We start from the raw sequence: 24,545 nt of genomic DNA, 5'->3' as shown, positions 1-24,545 counted from the left end.
CTTTTTTTTTTTTCTGCCATTTTACTTTTAAAACAATATGTCCTTACTTTACTTTGCCGTTTAAAAGAACCGCAAGGAGGCAAAGGAAAACTTTCGTTCCTCATTTAGAAGCAGCGTCTGGTCCTTACGTGCATTCTTTTCGCTTGCACCTCCTGCACCAGATCTGAACTGGGTTATCTGCGTGCTGCACTTTCTTGTTGAAGAAAAAAAAGTCATTACTAATGAAGTTCCTTTCAGCTGGAAAGTGCAGCTCCCGAAAACCCGTCTTGCGTAGAGTCCAAGGTAGTGCAGTCTAGTGCAAGTGAAAAGAATGCGCTTCTTATTTGTTCAGTTTCTTGCCTGATATTTGTACACGAACCACTTTCGCGCAGGTTGTTTTGATTTTGCGCATTCATTATTGCTAATGGTAACAAGCCATTGATTACTAACTCTCCACCTTATTTTTTTCACCAAACCATTTTATTGATTAGTAATTAACGCACGATAGTTTGTAATTTCCCCAGGCGCATAATTGCAGGATATGACAAAGGACACTGCGGCAGTTCACTTACTTTCATGGGACTAGTACAGCGCATATATACAAGCAATCTTAGCGAGGAAGCTGTCGGGGGACTGCTTGGTTGAGTCGTCGAGCTAAGCCGACGAGCGTACGAAGCCTTTGTTAAAGTTCCTATCTACGTCGTGACTCTTTTCTCAGATTAAATTTTATTAGTACACACAAGTATGTATACACACATACATACGTATATATTTACCTCCAAAGTGATTTGAGATAATCAATACATACAAATATATTGACCTCTAGAATTGGTTTGATATAGTCGATGCATACACATACATACATATGTCGGTAATTGATTTGAGGCAATCGATACATGCACACGCATACGTACATACATACATTTTTTTTCTTATTATGACTTACGTTACCTCTCTTTTTACACGTAACCAACCTAACCTTATTAAGAACAATAGCACTGAATGTGTGCTGTGTGTGCCCAGCGATTCCGACATTTTACACTCATTTGGTCGAAACTTTTGAACTACATGTTGAACTCCATGATCATCTCTGTTCTTGTCTGGTCATCATCTCTTTGATCTCTCATCAGTGTATAATCGTACTGGGGTAGCCAGTGCAACTTCGTCGAAACTCACATCCCCACTTTTTTCTTTGTCACATCACCATCACCATCACAATAGCACTGACCTATTAACCATAGAGGCTAGTGCGGAATATATTGTGCCTTACGATACGAAGGCAATTTATTCAACTCTGATTGATCAGTTGAATGAAGCTCACCGAGCTCGAGAACGAACCACACAACAGAAGTGGACAGCAAACAGAGCACGGAGGGACCGGCGAGGCCGGAAATAGCGTGTATATAGAGAAGAACCAGTATGTAACGGCACCACCTTAGGCACCACCTCATTAGGGAAGGGATCTGCGCCTGACGGCGGGGTAACGGGAAAAAAATGGATAACTAGCAATGACGTTTTTAATTGCCCTAAATGACGCGCACTGTGCGACTGCCGACGTAATGCAACACATTACTACGGAGTCAAATGGCCCGCCGTCGGTAAGTGCTGAGCTTGTTCATTATGATCTCTAATTATGACCGGTGCTGAACAAATGCGATAACGTGCGTGTATAGCAAAAGACAGGAACGGTGCTTATTCAACGCTATTCATTGCTGTTGAAATGAGTGAGCTGTAAAATAATAATAGTAATAATAAGAAGGCTGTGCATGCAACTATCTGGAGATATGTCTGCAGACACTGTCATCATGGGAGTCCGAAACCTATTAAAGCTGCTCCTCCGCACCTTTTTGCTCTGTGGCTTCCGTGCATTGTACTTATCAATGTGAATAACGGAGGGACGCATTCATATGTACGCGAGGATAATATTACAAAAAGCAGCGCATATCTGGATTCATGATCTTGTAGGGAGAAAGAGAAACTGACGCACTGTTCCAGTGTATTGGTGAAACGAAGCTGAGACATCTGGACTTTCACGCAAAAATATAGCTCGCATCTGGTAAATGTTAGCTCTTCTCTCGTTTAATTCGGTTTAGAGGGTCAACCACCACTCGATACTCTTCGGCAATGAGAATATAAGTACCCGCGTAGTTGGTCATCAAACACTGTCTGAACAACAACAACAACAAATAAATCGTGACTCTGACCTGGGGTGATTCACCAGTGGAGAGCAGTACACTACCCCGTTAAACGCGAAACATTAGATGTGAGATATGAAAATGAAGTTAAAGTTATGTGCAAGTACAACAAGTAAGCTCTCCTCCACTGATTGCGCTGCGCCACGTCACAAAAAGGAATGTGAAGAAAAAAAAAACACATGAAAGAAGCACCAATGGTCATTGAGATACAGCGGATGACTCTACAGCGTCTGGAGCAAACCGGTAGACAAGAGGAACTCCAAGAACATCAGAAGACCTCGACAGTGTTGCACATGGCTCTGACATATGGGCCAAGAATTGCAGCCACGTCGGCTAGCAGTACTCAGCTGAGCACAGAGTTGCCGCCTCTCCGTTTCGTACGGCTCGCATTCTGTAAGGTTGTGCTCAATGTTCGCCACGACGCCACATTTGGAGCATAGGCTGCTGTCACAGTATTTGATCCGGTACTTGAATTGGGTACATTGTCTGAGATAGGCGTTCACATACTGCATGATCGCCTTGCAAAAAAATTCCGTGTTTCTCTATGAGCATGAAGCAGAGAAAATGCATACGTGAGCTGTGTCGTTCCTTCCGGCGAAGCAACAACGTAGGCGCAAGGCTTCGAGATTTTCTCGTTCGCTTACTCAAATGGATACATTATACCCCGCTTGAGTGCTTGCAAGAAAGAGAATTCAATACCCCGCACAACAACTATTACTGTAACCAGCCGGGAAGAAAGTATTGGGCACGCGTTTCTTGTCATTCCGTGAAGTGATCTTCCTTTGGAATGTTCTCCAGAGGATTCTCTGGCAACACTATTTGCCTCTCGTCCAATGGGACTCATGCCCGACGGGACGCAACTTTTATTGGATTTCGCATTATGTGTCGCCCGCGGAATTCGAGATCGTAATGACCCTCTGGTGGCATTGCGGACCTTTTTGCGATGCACACGGTCTCCCTTTGCAAAGGTTGATAGTACGTATCACCAGCCTGCGGTACTGACTATAGTTGTCTTTTTGTATTTTATCTTCCCTTATCGCTGACTATTGTACGGTGGTATGTATATGGAGATGAGTAATATGGAGATGTTGACTCCCACAATCGAAAAGACGGGCTACTCCAAATAATTTATGTGAGGAAGCATGAAGAGGTTTCTAAACTGCGAAAGGGAAACCGCGGTGATATCCATCAGAAATTTGACAAAGGCTCCGGTGCGGAGCGCTGGTCGCGTTAGCCCAACGGAGCACTCCCCAAGCCGGGTTAGGGCATCACGAAGTACAGGTGGATTTTGAAATATATCGGATAAAGCAGGAAATGGACAGCTCTGAAATGATGATGATGATGAAGAAGGAGAATTGTAACAAGAGAAAATGGGAACGTGAATCTTCGTCAGGCTGCGGGGGGGGGGGGGGGGGTATGTTTATTAAAAACAGAAAGGGAGGAAAGGTTAGTCAGGCGTAGGCCGACTTGCTATTCCTTAAAAAAGAAAAACCATACACACGCACAAAAGGCTGAGTAGCTGGTCGCCAGGCTATTCCCGTGTTCATACTTCTACAATAAAAAAAAAGAAAAAAGAACGAGACTGAAACAGAAAGTAAAAAGTGGGCGAAGTGTCAATGGAAACCACCAGAGGAAGTCACATGCCGAGTGTTTACGTGTACCTAAAGATGGTACTCACGAAATATCTATCAGTCGAGTTTTTTCGAGAAGCATTTCCTGTAGGGTGCAGAACAGCCACTTTGTGTTGCGTTCGCAGAGAAGTCAAGACTCTAATGATAACAAAAGATCGAGCGTGTTGCCAACGTGTTGTCATTCCATACTGTTTTGTAGCACCCTGTATGCACGCCTGCTGTAAATATTATTTGAGTGCACCAACGAACAACATGAAGCAGATCTGCTGCTTCAACACGTATTGTTTGTCATACTATAATGCCGAAGAATGCATATTTCACCTATACATATATGCACCATTAACTGGGAATCATTTGCGGAGAATGCCTTGTCGTATACTTGGAACACACGAGAAGAGTATGCCCAGAATCTCCTACTACGTCGTACTTCCTGCAGTTACGGGATGCAGTCCATCTACTGATAAGTTCTACATTGTCTATACATTCTTAGGCTCTCTTCGGTTCTATTATGCTGGTCATGTTGCAATATTTTTTATGTCCTGTCTATGCCTGCCTATTCCCACATCTTTTGTAAGACGTCACGTTATGTGGTGCTCCTTTTTCGGTACCCTATTGTCCTCCCCTATGATGAAAGATGAAAGTCACTGAAAAGGTTAGCCAGCTGTAGGACTCGAACCCACATCTTCTGGATTGCCGGTCCAGGGCTCTACCAATTGAGCTAAGCTAACGCGCCTTCTCAGCGACTCCCAGGGAGAGTCATCTGAAGGGACAAACCAGCCACTCTCTTCTTGTTCAGTGTCCTCCCCTGTGTTTGTTTAGATCTCTGCTCTGTCTGTGTTCCTGGATTGCACCACTTGGTGTCGACCTGTCGGGTTGGTTGTTCTCTTCAATCATGTGTCTTCAGTGTTTCACATTCCTGTTATAGTCTTCATGTTGTGCACCATTATGTTTTGTCATGTACCGTAATTGTTAAAAGAAAATTTATTAAAGACACAAGGAACTTATCAAGCAACAAGTAACTAAGAAACTCAACAGCTATATACATCACTGTACACGGGTAGCACAGTCTCTACAGATACGTAATTTCTTACACTGTGTACTTCTACGGTTCACTGTACACTCATCAGAACCATTCCTTAAGATATCACAGTGTTCCCCGGTGTGCGTGTCATGTTCAGTGTACATATTTTCGTGGTTCTCACACTACGTAATCGGTAGCAAAAAACGCACATTTCCAGAAGGGTTTGTTAGTAAACCAAAAAGAAGACGAAGAAGAAGAAGCATGTTTGCGTTCGCATCGATTTTATATAGATTTTGTATTGAAGCATCGCATCGACCGCATCGATCATGCATGGACCGCCTATTGCTTCTTCATCATAAAAATATAAAAAAATGAAGATGATCAAGAAGCTAAACACGTAAGAGGAAATGAAGGCTTCAAAATAAAGAAATGTAAAAAGCCACTCAATGTCTCCTTTTATAACGTTTCCCTTTCGTCGTCTTGTAACTCGATCTGAATGCTGAAATCTCAACCAACGCGATGTCTTCGTAGATTGCGCTCTTATCCAAACAAGATGTTGCAGAATTTGCGGACGAACTCGCACACTTCCACTGGAAAATATCGATCAGCAGTGCCGGTGTGAAAATCAGCTCAAGAACAAGTTCCCAACTTTCAGCGCTGATATGCTCCTGCTTCTTCGCTACTTTTATAACGCTCTGCTGCTTCAACGATCGCATTCGACAGGTGTGCGTACATCTATATACTAAGCTGCAGCTTTTGCGAGATTTTTCGTGATTTACCTCATGTGGCGGGTTGCCCTGCTTGGCAGTACGAATTTAGAGCGTGGGTCAGTTTCCCATCTTAAACGCAAATAGCATATTTTGTTATGATTCGCATATGATAAAATGGGAAAGTGGTTATTGGTGCCGGGTCCCTAAAAGGGAGACTTCGCAACCAAGTGGGTTTCAAGCTTGTGGTATTCCCGCGATCATTTATACACGAAGAGAACCCAGTTGTGAAATATCTCACTGCGCTTGTGAATTTTATTGCACAGCGTTCTTTGGAATCCGTTTATCAGGTTCTGTGCGCTGTCTGTGTGTGATTGTTGCCGCTGTACCGTGTCTGTGTTGTTGCTATTGCGCTGTCGTTGATGTTGCGCACGTGTTATCACTTTGTATATAGATGTGATGTGATGTGAGTAAAGAAAAAAATGGGGATGTAAGTTTCGACGAAGTCAAACTGGCTACCCCAGTACACTTAATACAGAAAGTTCAATCTGATGATGAGATGATGAAAACGCAGAAGGATGATGTCCAGAGACGAACAGAGATGATAATTGAGTTCAACATGTAGGTCAAAAGTTCAAGAGCTGCGCCCAAGTTAGAGTAAAGTGGCGGAATCACCGGGGGCACACACAGGACACATCACACATTCACCGTGTCATAGGATGTCCATAAGCCCGGTTGCATGCAAAAAGTCTTCAAGTGCCCTTAGCGCCTTGTCGGACGAAGGAGGACCTAATAGTTTCGTGATGTCGAAGGCTCGGGAGTCCAAACGAGAGAGGCTTGTCTCTAATGCCCTTCGAGCAGCGACGTACTTCTGACACCTGAGAAGGATGTGTTCTACATCCTCTACAACGCCACACTCACTACAGTTCGGAGAGTCTCGCTTTCCGATTTTGAAGAGGAGACGTGCGCTGTACGGTACATTGAGCCGTAGCCTATGTAGGACAGTTGTCGTTTGTCGCGTAAAGGAAGGTGGTACTCGAAAGCGTAACCCTGGGTCGACCTTATACAGAAGCGAATCCCGAGCCGATCCTGTTAACCAGGAGGTATTGCACATTCTTTGTTTTAACTCGTTCAGCATTCGCCCCGCGTCACCCTTGGTGAAATAAATGGGCAACACCTGGGCGCGCCTTAGTTGAAGAGCCCGGCGTGCAGCAGCGTCCACAGCCTCGTTACCTGCAATGCCACAGTGGCTAGGGATCCACTGCATTTGGATGTCATGACCTTTTAAAACTGCTGCATGGTGTGCGTGTAAGACATCTTGTGCTGGTGTCGCCAGAGATCCCGTAGTAAACATGGTAGCTAGGGTCTGTAACGCACATTTTGAGTCGCTATAGATGGTCCAGCGAGCAGCTGAAGACTGTGAGTTGATGAAACTTATTGCCAAGAGGACTCCATAAAGTTCAGCGGCCGTTGCAGAGGTGACGTGAGACAGCCGCACCGCTCTCTCAATATTCGCCTCCGGGATAACAAATGCACACGAGGAGCCGGATGATGTCGTAGAGGCATCCGTGAAAATCTGCATCCTGCCTGCGGAGCTGTTTAGTAGCTCAAGACTGAACTGACGAAGAACATGCGTTGGTATATCCTTCTTTCCCGGGAGTCCAGGCACACTAGTTCTTACGTCAGGAGGCTGACTTTGTATATAATTGTTGCCCCGAGACTATATTTTGGTGTGTACGTGTACTACGATGCGCTTCTTTTCCTTTATATTTTTTATGTATTTTGATTTTTTTAGTTGCAGAATTGGTCGGGTGCCGAACGCAATTTCTCCATATTTTTTAAAATTTACTCATCAACTTAACAGTTGAAAACGACTTTTGAAATTTGAAAAAGTCTGGCTTCGACCACCGAGCGTCGATCTACCTCTTTCCTTCTTTCTCTAGTCGGCCAACGTCACCGTGCATTAGTCGTACCTGAGTCGTGGAGGCCGTCTAAACGTGGCGCGTACGTCAAACGGCGAAGAAATGAGGTGTATACATTATCAGTCCCGATATTTCCTAGCATGTTTAATGGACGCATGCCCGATAAATGCAAAAATATGGAGATCGTATATCAGACTCTCGGGAAAGCAGCTGACAGCTGTTCCATTCCATGAGTGTCTGAGTATTCTGATCCGCTCCATGCAGAGTGACGTCAACGGGGTGGCTTTGGGAGGGAGAAATGTTTGCGACCTCCTCTCCACGTTCCTGTTTCGGTTTGATTGCTTTCTTATTTGAGGCACAATTCATCAGATGCGGAAGGAACAAACTTGATGGTAGGCATACAGTGGAAGGCATGCACCAACTATACGATGTGCATCATTTTTCTCTCCGATCGTTCCGGAGTCTTCTTTTCAACTCGGAAAGGTTCCCTTTCCCAATCGTAGCGCGTGCGGCGCGGTAGAGCATCGACGTTGGACGCGTCATTCAAGGCCGCACTAAATACGATGACCATCGCCGTATGTTGGAATCGTCGTTGGCATACCTGGATAACCGCCTTTTCTGCGCCGAAAAACTCTTGGGTACCCGCCTCTGGGTCATCGAGTGCAGGTCATGCACGCAGTGTGTAATTTTCCAAATCATGTAACTTTCTCGACACCCTGTGAGGTCTCGTGTGTCTAGGTTACTGTCCTAAGGGCAGGATACATTGTGCAGTGTGCATTAGAGGCAATTGCTGAATTTGGTCTATACAGGTTTCTGTTTGTTTGTTCGTAAGGAAAAAAAAGAGAGAGGAGAAATTGAACTCGTCTTCCGACGTGTTCTGCTACTCCTAACACAAACTCTCACGCCACAAAAAAAGAAATACTTCTCAGGTGCTCTACTCTCAGCAACAATAACAGATAAATTAATGATGATGAATGGGGAATCTCTACTTGCAAGTTAGCTATTCACTATTCACATGTTCGCTATTCAGAAGTCCACTATTCACAATGATCCCAAAATCATGCACAGAGAATGTACTATGGTCTTACTAACTGGGCTCACTGATTGGTTGGCCCCTCCTTGTCTCTTGGGCAGGTTGCTTTTTTTTTTCTCGTTGACTTTTTGCGTTGTTCCTCTCTGCTTACACGAGTCCTGGAGTAGCCTCTCCCGAATCTGTCCGAACCTAGAGTCACTAAATAGGGAGCAGGGTAGTGACACTGAGCCACGCCGGCGAGCGATCTCGCCATCTTGGGTCCTTAGCGGCTGCGTCGCTTAGCAATGGGACACCAATCTCACCCTTCTCCGCCGGAGAACGGCGCGCAGTCGAGACAGCTCCCAAATCAGGAAACCGGTCTTGGATGCAGGGGACTCAACATGGAAGGCGCACTCTTGGAAGGAGTAACCACGTGACACGATCAGCCCAATCGCGAAGCCCGAACCTCGGCTCCGGCGCGGAAAACGAGTGCGATGCTCTGTGCCCCAATTTAATGACTCCATCCGGGCCCACGTACATACATATATATATTTTACTGTTTTCGATCAGTCCGTGTCGGATCGTTATAATTGTAACTTCAACCGTTTTGAAACTGTTCGCGGTTGCATTGACGTAGGTGCCACGCTTCGGCTCTGGACCGTCTGCCAGGGCATCCTCTTGCCTGTTGGGTATGCAGTCGTTAACGGGAACAATGCGCGTTACCGAAGGACGACATGCAGCGAGCTCGTCAACGCGCGTTAGCGACTAACAAAGACCTTGGGCGGTGGTCCAAACCGCACTCCAGACGGAGGGATTTTGTCGAGGGATGAGCTTCTTGGCACAGACTGTGACCGAACTGCAATGTATAGCTTCCTCTTGACCACCACTGAAGTGACCCCCGCCCCTCTTTTTTTTTTTTTTCGTTTTTCGGTGCAGAGTGTTTTCCAACGAAAAAATTCACTGGCGATTTAGCAGTAAATGCGAGAAATGCGTTAACATTAACCGCCTTTTCCAGTCCATACTTGACTTCCGGGTATCCGCTTCCGGATAAAACCCAACTTCCGGTTGTCTACTTCCAGTCTAAACCCGACTTCCGGTTCTCCACTTCCGGTCTAACCTGACTTCCGGTTGTCCACCTCCAGTCACTTCTTGATTTCCGGTCTGACACTTTCAATTACTATACGTATGCCCATTTAATTAACCATTAATTAGCCTCAATTACTCTTACCTCTTACTCTTAATTACCTTCGACTACTTCAATTTCAATCATTTCCCTTTACATCTACCCTCTAATATCCCCTTTGCATGCCCACTTATTGGTGAGGCTCTTGGTGAGGCTTCACCATCGCACGCACGCACGCACGCACGCAAGCACACACACACATATATATACATACATACAGCTTTTTCCATTTCGACACTCCTAATGCTAGCGGATTAATAAAATGAGTTCCTGAGAAAGAACGATGAGCGCAGGTGAGCGAGAGCGATGGCTCTGTTCCGCACGCCTTTGAAAAATCATTTTTCCACGGGAAAAGAGCACATCGCAGAACGAGAGGACGTCCTGACGTATGGTACTCCCCTCATGTGACCTGCGGCACAGCTCAAGCGTGTATAAGAGACGCGTGAGCTGCGAAGAAAGAAACAAAGATACAATGCCACGTCACGAGAGCATCGTGTCGGCCGTCCGCGGCTGCTTCCTCCGACTGTTTATTTAGTTTTATGTTTTTGTAAATTTGATTGCACAGCTATAACGCAGCGCGGAGCGAAAATTTTTAGCAAATATTTCGCGCCTCCAAGGTGACGACGCTTACCACAAGGCCGATATTTCGGGGAGTTTTCTTTTCTTTTTTTTTTTCTTTGTACATTGGGAGTAACGCAGTGATAAGATACCGTTGTGAGAAACTGTATTTGCTCCCGATGCTATGTTTAGGGTTCGAGTAAAAGGGTAATTAAGGGGATTTCGAGTAAAATAAAATAAAATTTCCTTGTACCTTTAAGAATGACCACCGTGGCACTGGCCAACGTGGAGAATGTCTCCATTTCATCGTCACCCTGTTCATGTGCGTCAGCACTGCACAGAATCAGCGCGATACAATTGAAGCGGCTATAGTTCAAAGCCGGTAAATTCACCACAGGCTTATTGACACTTTATCCCACTTACACCATTCTAAGGCAGAAATACCATCACCTGAATGGCACATTTCCAGAGTCTCCAGAATCTTAGAATCCAGAATCAAACGACCACGGTGGGCAGATATGCGACCGTAATGCCATCAAGTTGACAACTCACCGACCAGCTCAGTCCTCAGGAAGGCGGAGCTTACGCCGAAACGCGAACTCCATTTGTATCGCTACGTTTGTGGTTGGCTTAGGAGGGTGCATGACGCCTCCGAGCCACAACGTAGTGCCTCCAGGCTTGAACCTGTTGCTCGTACACTGATCATGTTGCCAAAACACTCGTCGGATACTGTACGTACTTAGATCACATCTGCATGCTTCTAAAGCAAACACGTAAAGTATTTGCGTCAACAAAACGTGTGAATCGACTTCCCCATCTGCCTGGCGTCTACCGTCTTTCTCAATGCAATACTGCCAATGTACGTACTACAGACCACTTTACCGTTTACAAACAAGAAGCGCCATCTGTGCATGCGCGGGGTTGGTGTGGGCAAAACACACTGAACGCAGCGTGGGAATGCTTTCCGCAAGTGCGACATCGGCTTTGTTGCACGTTGCACTGCTACACCACGCTCGGCTGTCTCCTTCCACAATACCCAATAATTTAGCTCTGAAGAAATCAGACAAGTGTCGCTAGTTGTTTATGAACGGTATACAACATAACTATCCCTTTGCGCTGCACACCGACTGAACAGTCCAGCCACAAAACATGATGCCGATCACACCGCCAGTCCGCCCTATTGCTTATTTCTCCGTTTCAGGCAAAACCACCGCCGCGTCCGGAACCGGAAACAGACGCCTGCTCTTCTTCGCCACGATTGGTTGGTCATCACCTGTCGGACGGCGTCAGTGGCGCAAGGAGCGACGGCTTGGACGGCGCCGGAAAACGGTCCCCCCCCCCCCCCCCCCCACGGGCGTCCTCTCTCTTTCCTCCTCCTACAACAACAACAACGTGACGTTTCCGCCGTTCCGGGCTCTCGCCCAGCAGTGGGAACGCGCCTTTATGTTGTCTCGAACTAAAAGTATCATACTTGACTTACTATGATACTCTCGTAATTAAAAGTATGATACGATCTCGAGGCGAATCTCGCCCCGAAATTGAAGTGTCGGCGCGCTGCGGAGAAAAGATGAACTACCGTAGTGTGGGTAGCTTCCTCGCGTTGTCTTCTTTTACACGTTTATTTTCCGCGTTCAGTGCAGTAGGTGGAGCATTGGGGAACCGACCAGTATCGTACCATCGCGGCGCAAGTGATGTTCCGGTGAATGTACGCAAGAATTACGGAAAAGAACCATCAACTCCGAACACCGGCCGGTGTGTGTTATCCAAACTAGAAAGGTGACGGTGCCGCCCTCTATAGGTGGATCTCGCAGCGAATACTACTAAACGTCTCGAACAGCTATACATGCACACAGAACTTCACAGGAGAGTGCGGTATGCCGCACTGTCGACGCTTCCTAGCCTAGCTGAAAAAGAATAAGATAATCCCTGTGTGCTCGAGAAGAAACGGGAACTCTTCCCTCGTATTGGATACTACTTGACTGTACACGATATCTACAAACAAATATTCAAAACCGTCATGGCACAGACACACTCGCGCAGAGTCGACAGCCCGTTAGAGGTTGCGCACGACGAAGGACGGCCGCGTGGAGGACACGGTCCACAAGACTTGATTAAGCCCGCATTAGAATCATGCAGTTAAGCACGCCTGAATACTCCGGAAAGCAAATGATTTAGCGCTCATTATCTGTAAGGATGAAGGCGCGTTGCGTGGCGAGGTCTCTACGTATTTGTGTGCGCACGCAGTTGCCATGAGAGCTCTTCTCATAAGGGGTGGAATTAATCATTCCCTATTTTCAGCACTGAAACGCTTATTTCAGCAGAAGGCTCATACACCCGCTGTGTTATCTCCCGCGATATTTTTAAGTAACGACTAGCTATTCTAATGAAAAACTGACCTATTTCAAAGCAAGTTTATGTCGCGTGTCTCAGAGCGCATAAACGTGAACGACTACGTGTGTGCACAATCCTGTCTTCTCTCTTTGGTCAGTCATAGCGTCAAGTGCAAGGTCTAGCGCAAAAGACTTATAGTTATCCATTCTTACAACTGGCTCTGTCACGCTTTTCGCCTTGACTGGATTGTCGCGTGTCCCGTAGTGTCTTCTGCGAATGATCGGCGTCTAAGACGAGGGTCACACGCACCAGACGAGCGACATCTCCAGGGAATATTCTACAGGAAGGGGGAAAAAAACTGCTCACCAGCAACGCCACCTAGACTAGATGCAGGAGGTCTCCCTAATGCCTCCGTTGAGAGTGGTGATGGAACTGCTTGGTGCAGTTACTCTGTACTGACCTTACTGGATGGTTCTCACTGCGAGGCGACTCCTTATCCCCTTTCACCACGCCAGCAATGGGGTAGAGTTTCACCCCTGGGGATGAAACTCCCCAGTCATCATCAGTAAAATAAAGTTGTTGTTGCTGTTGTTACTCTTACAAAAGTGCTGCTTCATTAAAGTTTTAAAGTGTCACTATACGATATAAAAATTATATTTATTTTATTTCAATCAATTCCAATCACCATTATAAATCATCCTCGATCAAAGACCTACCCAAGCAGCACTGCGTCTTGGTCCAATGTAGCGCTGCTTGCGTTGAACGTGAAATATAAATGGCGTCCGTGAGCGCCGTAAAACTTCATAGTTTCGGATTTTCCAACAGTATTCAAGACGTCATCTGGTGCTCCGCCCTCCGTCTCTTAGCAACAGCACTCGCGCCTTCCCGTGTTCGCTCTCTGCCTAGGGTTGCCACCAGGCCGGTATTATTCCGGCACGGCCGGTTATTTGCTCGCTCTGTCAGTTGCCGGTAGGAAGGTAATACCGGCAGCCTTTTGCCGGTATTTGTGCCTCAAGACCTTTCATAGGGGCTTTTGCGGAGTTTTCCCTTCAACATTTTATACAGCTTGAATAAATATGGCGCGCAGACCCAACTCCGCAGTCTCCAGTAGTTTCTTAGTTATTCATTATTATTATTATTATCACAGTTATTCATTAAGTCTTGTGTTCGGAGGGGACAAGATCAGTGGTTGTGTAAAGCTGTTGGTGGCTGTGTCGAGCCAGCTAGAACTTAGGCCGTATACAACCATCATGAGATCTCCGCCCGCAAAGAAGGGTTTGTCTGCGTCGATGCGTTTTTCAAAGTAAGTGGCAGCCCAATCCGGTTGCTCCAATACGATCCAGTGTACCGTTCATGCCTGTTTAAAGCAATTTCTAGCATCAATGCTACAGTCAGACACAGGAACATATGCTTCCTCGTATTATCTTGAGCGAGCACTCTCTCTCTCTCTCTCTCTGTGTGAGTGTCCACCCCTCACCCACTTACCCTTTCCCGCGAGCCTTTCCTTCTTTCCCTCTATTCCACCTCCTTTCCCTCAGCCGGTATTTTTCACTACGAAAGGTGGAAACCCTATCTCTGCCCCACGTTGGGTGAGTGCCAGCAGCTGACGGCTGAGGTCAGCAGACGCAAATTGACATTGGAGGAACAATGTTGCCAGACAGGTGGCAAACTGCGCACGCCATGACGATATACTCCTCAGCACTATAAATTATTTTTTTGTGATGCTTCCGCTTTACATAGGGAAACAAATTTTTTTTTTAGGGAATACAATGTGAGACACGTGAACTTGCAATAGCACAAATTTCGTAGGATTCTAAAGACACGAGATTTAATCCGTAGTGACATCATTTCAAATATTAAGCTGAAAGCCACAAAAGCTCAGTGGCACAAAATTTACTCTTTTGGAAACCGTCCCGCTCGTTGGTGATAGCCAAGGTCGTGCTGAACACTGGGAGGTGTTGGGTTCTATATCCTACCACCGGCTGTGCTGTCTGGGGTTTACCCTGGGTTTTGCGAAGACTTTCCAGACGAATGTCAGCACAGTTCCCCCTGAACTGGGCCCAGGACGCGTACTAACCCCAACGTTCCCCACTCCCTTCCTGCTGTCCTCTCTCCATCTGCCCACATCTGTACGCTGCTCATAGCTACAGTTGCTTCGCGGCACTAACACACACAAAAATTATTATATAGCGGACATTTTTCGTGTTGTTAGGTACCTTGACGCAACTCTGTGTGCTCCAGCATAGGAACAGTTACTTTCGCCATCAAGCTGTCGTTGGCCCACAAAGCGGGAACATCTAATGCAGGACATCGCGGGAATCCGTTGCTTCCAAACGTATGTGTACTACTACAGTACGCTTTCAAACACGGCAAATCAAGGCATCTAACACCGGACGACGTCGATTCAGCCTGTCTGGTAGCACAGAGGGCAGGTTTATTGAATAGGGTAGGCATGTAGTCAGTGCCCTATAGGATTTTATTTTTCTGGTACTTTGTGCAAGCATGACGACGAAGAGAATGCCGTGGGGCAACCTCTTTCCTAAAGAAGAGAGGGAGGGGGCACGGCACAAAAAGGTGGCAAAAGCAGGGTGTTCCACAGAATCACCAGAATTCCAATTTACCTATTCTTTTCATCCTCACTTTATGGCTCTGCTCAATAAAACATGTCTGCCAATAAATCTTGTTAGTATAGCTCTTTGCCCACCTGTATGCTTTTTTTCTTCTTCTCTGGATTATTTATTTATTTATTTATCAATACTGTGAGCCCGTCTCGGGTCCAAGCAGGTGTCATTATACTAACCAAAAGCAAAACACATCAATACACAACTAGTAATGACGTTATACGTAGTAATGCGTGTTCGTAGCGCACTGTTCACAATAGGTGAATACCAGCTAGACCAACTTGCAGCGGGAATGCATTTAATTGTACCTCCTTCCAATTGCACCTAATGACTCCCATCTAGGATGCCACAACCGTTAGAGTCCGTAATTCATCGCCTACGTCTCAATCTGCCGTTAACAGCTGCATTAATTACTGCATAAGATAGCCGGCATCGGCTCGCCTAATTGTGTTCAACATACGGAGCACGTGCTGGTCATGTGTCCATGATTCGACTCCAATAGGCAAACATTGAAGAACGCCGTCGATAAACTAGATCATCGACCTACCAGAGTTGAGAAGGTAGGAGCCGGCCCGAGCAGCATCGACAACACGCGCTGTGTGCCCTGGCGAGCTATCTTAAGGACATAAGGCTGAAGCCATCTTTTCATATCCAATCCATCTTTTAAGACGTGCCTACTGGCTAAGTGCTCAGTGCTAACACACACCAACGTCATGGTGTATAGCTGGTCGCACGGGCGCGACCCATGTCCTCTTTTTTTCTTCTTCTCTATATCCATCCATCAATCAATGTACGTACCTCCTTTAGAATTGGGTCAACGTCACGAAATGTTTCTTCGTTTTTGGAATCAAAGTAAATGTACCCCCTGTTTCCTTTTTCTCTTTTTTCTTTTTTCTGCCTTTGTACTTTCCTTTTCACTCTAGTTTCTCTTAGTTACCAGTTAGTCTCGAGGGTTCTAAAGTGATATGCTGTTAAGTGCCTCACATGGAGCTACTTCGCATTTAACTAGCATAAAAGAGAATTGTAGGTAGTCCTGTAAGTTACTCGCAAAGAAACCTGACGACTGCTATTGGATTAAGGTGCTCTTACTGTATCTTATTTCACTTTATTTCATGTTATCGTTTCAACTGTTACTTGCGCAGTTTTTTTTTTTTTTTTTTGCATTGTGGTTCCGTTATCTTCTAAACCACATCGGGAAACTGCAACGCCGGAAATTCCAGCTCCAACATAACGCCAGCGGCAGACTTGTATACTTATCGTGATTACCTGTTGCTCAATATACTGTATTTTAAATATTTTTGTTGGTATATTAGTATGTTACTGAGTACTCTTTCTGAAGAGTAGTTGTACTTTTTTCAGCGCTTTTTTCAGTATTTCTACTCAATACTAGAGATGGGGAACTTACTCGGCAAAGGGAACTCACTACCAGTTAAGTTACTGTGCAAGAAATGTAACCAAGTTACTAACGAAGTTACACGTAATGAAAATGAACTTTAAGTTCCTAAGCTACTTTAGAAAAGTAACGAGTTACTTGTGCAAGTTACTTCCTACCCAATATCGTTACTTTTTTATCTCTTGACAATTCTATAGTTACTTCAGATCTTGATCTCACAATGGGCGATTCAAACGTTTCAAAATAGCTTTGACATACAAATCTATGTCAATATTTGAGAAGACGAAGAAGCCTACATTTATGTGCTTCTTTAGGGATGGATTTGATGATCTTGATCTCATAATAACGTTCTTGAACGGAGCACAGAGTAAGTTTATGTTCTATGAGTTGTCCTGTACGCACATATCGTAGAACCGCGCCAAGTTTCAACCCTACTACACAATGCCCCTCTGTCATTATAAATACGCTGCTCGTCGCTAAGACGAGCGACACCTGAGCCTCCTAACAACGGCCAAAACGGAATTCGTAACGTTCACCGCGTAACAACAAGGGTGTCAGACGCACCGTGCACGTATCGCCGACGTGCACGTTGCTGTCGTCTCAAGTCACTATAGGGAGGGAGGACGCAGCTGGCGATGTTTGCAAACAAGAAACGAACAAAAGGAACTTGAAACTTTCGCTAAGTTACTTTGACCAAGTTACCTACGAAACGAACCAGTTCCTCAATAAGTTACTGGAGCTCAAAAGCAACGAGCTAAAAAGTTAAAAGTTACAAAAAAAAGTAGTTTAGTTACAGTAGCGAGTTACCACAGCACTGCTGAATCTTGTATATTGTTTGTCTCTTTTCATATCATGTTAAGTCTCACAGCTTCTTCCCATGGCTCTTCATTGCTCTGGGCGTTTCGTATACAGAACTCGCGCCTTCATCATTTGTCCTCGGGTACAGCCGTTCTGATCTCCAACTTGATCTTCTTTTCAGTTTCAGAGTTCATTTGGCAGGCTTGTTACGTGCGAATTTAGGGCCTTTCACCTAAGGACACATGAGACGGGGTGCCTTTAAAATGTAACTATGTGCCTTGTACCGCACTGGCAAGTGAACAGTGCTGGCTATATTCTCCATTTCATCTTTAGGATAGAAATTTGGCCACCTCTGTACGGCAGTGCCACTCAGAGTCAGTTTAAATCTTCCACAAAATTGGCTCGTTTTGAGGTACAATGCTGCTGTACTTTCGGCCGTCATCACTCCTTCATCTGTTATCACATCATCTCATCTCATCCTGGCGACAGTTGTGACGCTACACGCTTAAGTGAGGCCAACAACGGCAAGCCGGTTTTCGTCATCACCACCAACAACCACCACCACAATAGGGGACACCCGTGAAATGACTGGTAAGCGTTGTTGGCAACATTTTTCAAAGGAAGGAAGACGTACATTTTGGAATACAAGTCGTACGGGAAGCAAATAAAGCGTATTCTTAAATGAAAAATAAAATTGATAATCTCCTTGACGACCGGTACGCATATTTTTTAAATGTATCTTAAATACCTTCTATGTTTAATTTAATTTAATAACTGGGTGTTTACGTCGCGAGACAACTGAGATCATGAGCGACGCCATGGCGGTCGGTCTACCTTCTATGTATTTCTTACTCTTTTGTAATTACTTTCATTGTGCTTGCACTGGATCTCAATTACGTTCTGCTTCCAGTATTCAGTATGACCTTTTAAGAGCTTTTTTTCTATGATATCTTGCACATGACTTCGCGACTGTTGAGTGTTGACGCAGTCTATGTCCATAGTCAAACACTAGCAGAATGTCAGTACAGAGCTGCTGGATGACGTTTTCTTAAAATTCAACAGCTCTGACGTCTGTATCATGATGATATGCAATGTGTTCGCCACAATTTTTGCAAGGAATTTTCGTAGGGCACCTAGAAAGCTCAACAAAGGGAACGAGAAGAATCAAGACATGGAACGAGTGCATTGCACAAAAATCAATCTGTTACTAAACTGCAGGTTCGTTTGCTCGAAGAGTGAGTCACCAAATGGTAAGTCAAATGGATGAACAGAACAAATGATAATAGTGCATGCATGAGGACGCAATAACGTGTTCTTCTTCTCCTTGACTCCTTTATCTGTTTTGCTTCCCTTTTTAATGCGCTGAACGCCACACAGCGAGACGTGCCTTCGCAAGTCGGACTAGACGTATTTCATTCATTTCACGTGATTTGAAATTAGGGACGGACGCTGAAGCAAAGTTTATGACACTTTAGCGTTATTTAAATTATGCCCTGTAGAAAACCTACATACAATAGAACCCTAAATTCGGACACGGGACTGTATACGTCGTCTTTTTTTTAGTCCTGGGAACAATCTGTTGCTGTCTGGGTGACAATCCCAAAAAATTGACCAATAAGAACAACGCACTCAAAATTAATGGCAAATATAAATAATTTGATACGTATTAATAATACCTTATTGTTTCGACCATAATCTCAAGTTGTGGGTTTTCGCTGCGTTCCTAAAGATATCCAAAAACTATTAAACCAACTATTCAAAACCAATAAAAACTTATTCTATGCAGTGTTCTGACCGTGAACGTTATTTTGAGCGCGGTTAAACGTGCCGGTTATTTTTCATGTAATTTTTGTTAAGCTCACTGAAACATAACCTAAACTGAAATTCTCTACAGTGCAGCATGTTGCTCCAGCAATACAGTTCACTTCACACCAGGGCACACCGGTTTATATGAGGTATGAAATGATGAAGTGCTGCGGTGATCGGTGAATGGTGGTGCTACATCTTTGTCCTTGGTGTGACATGAAGCCCTCACGACCAGATAATGTCAGTGCACAATGGCATAAAAGTCACAATATAAGTCCAGTTCTACTAAAGAGTGTAAAGGAGATAAACGAAATAGAAAAAGAATAGAAAAAAAAAGGGCAATAACTGTTCATAGCATAAGCATAGTGTTTGATTCCCCAGCTATTCAAGAGTGCGTGACCATGACTTCAACAAAAAAAAAAAAAAAAAACAATGCATCACGAAAATTCTAACGCCATTTTACGGATAGATAAAGTGTCCGTGTACAACAAAGTACCCATTTTATTTCTGACAATTTTAATTTTTCTTGCCCGCTTCTACGAAAAAGTGGGACTGAAATTGTGCCCGCAAGAAAGGGTTATAAGCGATTATCTCCATGCCAAGGTCACCCAGGGCATTTACCGTAGTACAGCCACGTCCAACTCAAACGCACGGGCCTTTCCAGGACCCTTTCTCGTCCAAAAAGAAGACATTGCTTTTCCTTCGCGAAACATCGAGATACTAGCTGAATACACCAAAAACGCATAAACAAACAAACCGAAACGTACACACGAATCAACAGTTCGCTAAAATAACTCCCCGACATTTATTTATTTATTTAGCCCTCAATCGCTTCGGCCGCGACCTAGCAATCCCCCAATTTCTCCTTTTATTTCCCACTCACTCTCCCACCACGTGCTCCTCGTCTCAAAACTTTTTATGCACATAACCGGCCTCGCAAGCCTTGCCCGGCACGCTTTCGCTATTTCAAAACTTAAAAAAATGCCTATCTCTGAACTATCGCAAAGCTCCCAAGCGCTAACGCGTAATTCGTCATCGCGTCCTCATCCAACTTAGCAGGCGCTAGAAACAATGCGGACTACTCGACGAAAGAGCCAATTTTAACGAGGTTTAATTTCGACAGACGCCGTCGGTCTGAAACCGAAAAGCGGCGTGGGTAACCAGAAACCAGCCCCAAAGACGTCTTCTCTTGAGCCCCTCGCTCGTTTGACTCACTGGCGCACTTCCTAAACAGGCGCGCGCTGCCAACTTACCGCGATACTCGACCGCAAAACAAAGCTCTTTCTCCCTTTGCGCGCGCGTTTGCGTCTGCGTGATTATTTGCGGCCCCGTTTCGCGTGCGTGCATGCAACTTGTAACCACATTTTGTAGTTGAGCGCAAGTTGATTGACTCACTGGGAAGAAAGGCTCGAGTACTTACAGAAGAAGACGGCGAGGTATTCCTCAGTCTGTATGAGACTTTCCAGTTTCTTGCCGTTGACATCTTCGATGAGGTCGGCATCGGCGTTCGCTTTCGGTTTCTTCGCCGCATCCGAGGAGCCGAGGAGGAGGAACAGGAGAAACAGCACTCGGGCAGCCATCTTCTCCTGGACTGGATCGGCAGCCAGAGTGAACCACGGCAGCAACCGCTTGGAGGCGCCACGGGAAAATGCGGAGCCCAGAGATGCTGAAAGCAGACGACGCTCACGCGGGGGGCAGGGCACGTTGCTACTGTATAGGATGGTTCACAGGACGATGTGTACGTGAATATGGGGATGGCTGATGAAGCTTTGTAGACCGGTATTTATTTTAATGACACCGTTTGAGGTAAATCACGGGACGACGGGTTACTAGACGGTAGCGGAAGTCTTTCAGCTAGCATGATGTGCTTATGTATTTCTGGTTTCCAACGTGGAAATTACTTTGCGTTATGTGTTTCCTTTTCTCCATTCAATGTCCAGAAGAAGCGCGGAAGATGTCTACGATAGGGAGCTCTTGACGAAATTTGTATATCTTGTTATCGTGGCGGCTCCAGTCAGGGTCGACTAATCGTTACCTTCAGTGCCCTTGACCGGTTTCGGGAAACTAGTTACCGAGAGAGCAACCGTAACTAATTACTCTTCCCCGTAGAATATTTTTCAACTGTTACTAGCTACTACCTTCAGTAATTAGTTACAGTAACTATCTTTCTCTAAATAGAGCGAGATATCATCAATCGTCTCGATTCGGGTGCTGTATTATCCCACAGCGAATGGGATTAAATGTCGCCGCTCACTTCACGATTCTACGCTTAGACTAGAAAATAGACTTAGGTCACCAAGCTATCGTAGCGTTTCCATTGAACGGCGAGGTTCCCAGCTAGCACGGCACTTTGCATTGTCACCGTGAAAGCACATCATACAATACAGATTTAATCCTTAGATTAGGTAGACGAAAATGTCTATCTGAGGTTTAAAATACTACATTATACGGGTAACCACAGTTCATCTTGACGATACTTCAGGTCAGAGGCAATGTGTATCGCATTCGGAACATAGATATGCCGAAAATGGCGTCGAATATTTTGCTATTACCCGTTAGCGCCGCCAAGCAATTGTTGTTATGAACGACGTACAGACGCGGACGGATGGAGAGAGGACAACAGGAAGGGGTGGGAGACAGGGGGGTTAGTATGCGTCCTGGGCCGACTTCAGGAAGGAACTGCGCCGACATTAGTCTGGAATGTTTGCCAGAAAACCCAGGGAAACCCTCAGACAGCACAGTCGGTGGTAGGATTCCAACCCGCCACCTCCAAGTCTACAGCACAACCTTGGAGCTATGCACTAACGCACGTATGATTGTGTGGAATTTTGTAGAAAAACAAAACACGGATAAAAGAAAACCAAGAAAGAATAATGTAAAAAAAAAAAGATGAACAAAAATGAATGAAAGAAAAGTGAGCGGCCTTGTCGTTCCCTTCTGATTGCGAAAGAAATTCCGCCTGACATCCACATGATTAGACTGTGAAAATTCCACATGGGAGATGGTACATTGTATGTCATTTCAGTTGGAATCATATCCTGCCACGCTGCCTGGCGCAACGAAGAGCGACTGAAGGACACGAGGCCTCTTCGGTTGAATACTTCTCCAGCATCGCAGCGATGCCTGCTAACTGTATTATCGTCAAGTTGCATCGTGCTGACACCTGACGGACCTTTTAGGAACCATTTGTAGCCATTCCAAATTAGGCTGCGACTTACGTAAACAGCTGGCACGCGCCCAGTTACGCAAAGGCGACGTATCCTTCTCTGCGTGGGCGACAAGGTCATCCTCTAAAGCGTGCTTCTCCTAATGAAGCAGTGTGCTCGGTGAAGGCAACTTTAGCACGCGATCCGGTGGCTTTCTCTACCGTTCGATACGATATTGTAATGGTTTGTTCGTATTTGTTTAACGGGTGACTTAAAGGTGCACTAAAGTGCGAAAATTTCTCCTCCTGGAATGAAATATGCCGTCACATTGACAGTGATACAAAAGGAACACGGGATTCACCCGTTGCATCGTTCGTAATTTATGATCGATAAAAAAAAACAAAAAAAAAAAAACGCAATGTACGTTTTTCCCTCTCCTTCTCAAGAAGCCCGACAATGGGTAGATGCCTCTGATTGGTCTCCTCAAGCGATCTTTCGCGATGATTGGACAAATTGTTTGCGGCGACCAATGAGAGCGCGCTCCGCACCATCTTGAGAAGGAGAGGGAGGGGAACCGCGTTGCGTTACATTTTTGTCCCCTTGTCTCCCTTCTGAGCCGTTCTGTCCGTAAATTTGTAGGTTCTTTCGCTCATAAATCATGAACGACGCAATTGATGAACCCCGTACTTTTTGTGTTGGTGTCAAGATAAGGATGTCTTTCGTTCCGCGAGGAATTTTCTTTTAAAATTTTGTGTTAGCACCGCGACGTAAGTGTGGCTATGAGCCTCGTGCAGACATAGACAGATGGAGAGAAGACAGCAAAGGAGTGGGGGCACCGAGGGGGGCACCGAGTAGAAGTGTTCGTGCACTTTAGTGACCCCTTAACGTGTCAATATGTTGCACTCTCACGTCTGTAGGAGTGTACGAAACAGTATAGCGTAACGCTGTAACATCGAAGTAACGTTATAGCTCTTGTAGCTCGATAACGCATCTCCACTTGGCGTAGCGCCGCGGAGTCGAAATTGTGGTTGCAGTCGCTTTGCAGACAGTGTGATTCATCAAAAGCACTCGCATGACTCTCGGCACTTAACACCCCTAATGTCTCACTGGCGTCCCAGCACGGGGATGCTCTACCATATACGGTCCATAGCGACGATATATACATATGGGCGATATGCACGGCGTAGACATATAGACGATATAGACAGACGATAGCGTGCCAGGGGTTCTGGACAGGTCACACGTGATTGCAAACGTGACCATACAAGAGAGAAAACCCCCTGTCCACCGCTTCTTCCTGCTGTCCTCACTCCATCTGTCCACGTCTGTACGCCGCTCATAGCCACAGTTGCTTCGCAGCGCTAACACGGAGTTTTTTAAAAAAAAGATAGAAAAATATGAAATTCTAAAGTAACTGCAACTATGGTTTCTGTCGATCTATCATTACATTTACTATGGAATTTCCTGTTTGACGCTCTATTTTCAGAAACTAGTCGCATCTTCGTTCACCACCAGCCGCCGACTGGTATTCAACGTTAAAGTTGCTCTCTGAGTAACAGTTACTAATTGCAGTTACTGTTACTGTTTAATTGATTAGTATATGATTACTTGTAACTAGATAACTTCCAAAGACTGCAAAATATTCTCGACGACGTGTCAAGGAGATTTCCTCTTGTGCGGTTGACACTTCCTAACCGGCGAAGCGTCCCAAGGACATTTCAATGAGTTTGGAGTTGGAGTTGGAATAAAAAGAAAAATATGGAGATGGTGGACATTTCAATGACATCGGGGGCAACCGCCTTGTTGGTTTGGTGCGTACAGCCGGACGAGTTTTGTTTACATACAGGCTGTACAGAAGCAACCTTGTTGCTCTCCCATTTCCTATAGTTTTTGCCCACATTGCGATGGTCATGCTCCGCAAACTGACAAGTTGCGTGCCTGAATGAACTTCTTCCATAATTTTCTACGCGCATGCTCGTGGCACCTGAGACCTTGAAGGCGCCACGGAACGTTATCTCCGCACTCGGCAGATGGCGTTTTACACATTTGATCAAGGTGAAACACCTCTCTTCGTGTACGACGTGTCCTCAGGAGACACGACAACGCGACAGCAGGAGTGGCGCAGTGCTCCAAGACCGGTGCTGTGCACGTGGGTTTGTGTGGCGCGAAAGTGTTGTTCGTTTAAGAACCGCTTGGCTGCAATGTGATTAGGAAAGAGGTCCAACGTAGAGGGGCCACGTTA

The 24,545-nt window shown here is 45.5% G+C and overlaps 1 protein-coding gene across 2 annotated transcripts in view; it reads right to left on the bottom strand.

The window, feature by feature from the left end:
- LOC135400775 (uncharacterized) overlaps positions 1 to 20,781 on the bottom strand; it is an 88,621-nt gene extending 67,840 nt beyond the window's left edge. Inside the window, exon 1 of one of the 2 annotated variants that reach the window (XM_064632682.1) lies at positions 20,578 to 20,781. In XM_064632682.1, coding sequence (XP_064488752.1) covers positions 20,578 to 20,737 — 160 coding nt within the window. In that variant the 5' untranslated portion in view covers positions 20,738 to 20,781. The remainder of the gene's footprint in view (positions 1 to 20,577) is intronic. The other variant, XM_064632683.1, reaches the window with a different exon arrangement.
- Between the last annotated feature and the right edge of the window lie 3,764 nt (positions 20,782 to 24,545).

The sequence above is a fragment of the Ornithodoros turicata genome, chromosome 7 (genome assembly GCF_037126465.1).
Source record: "Ornithodoros turicata isolate Travis chromosome 7, ASM3712646v1, whole genome shotgun sequence".
Lineage (NCBI taxonomy): Eukaryota > Metazoa > Arthropoda > Arachnida > Ixodida > Argasidae > Ornithodoros > Ornithodoros turicata.
This window is presented reverse-complemented; position numbering and strand designations above follow the sequence as displayed.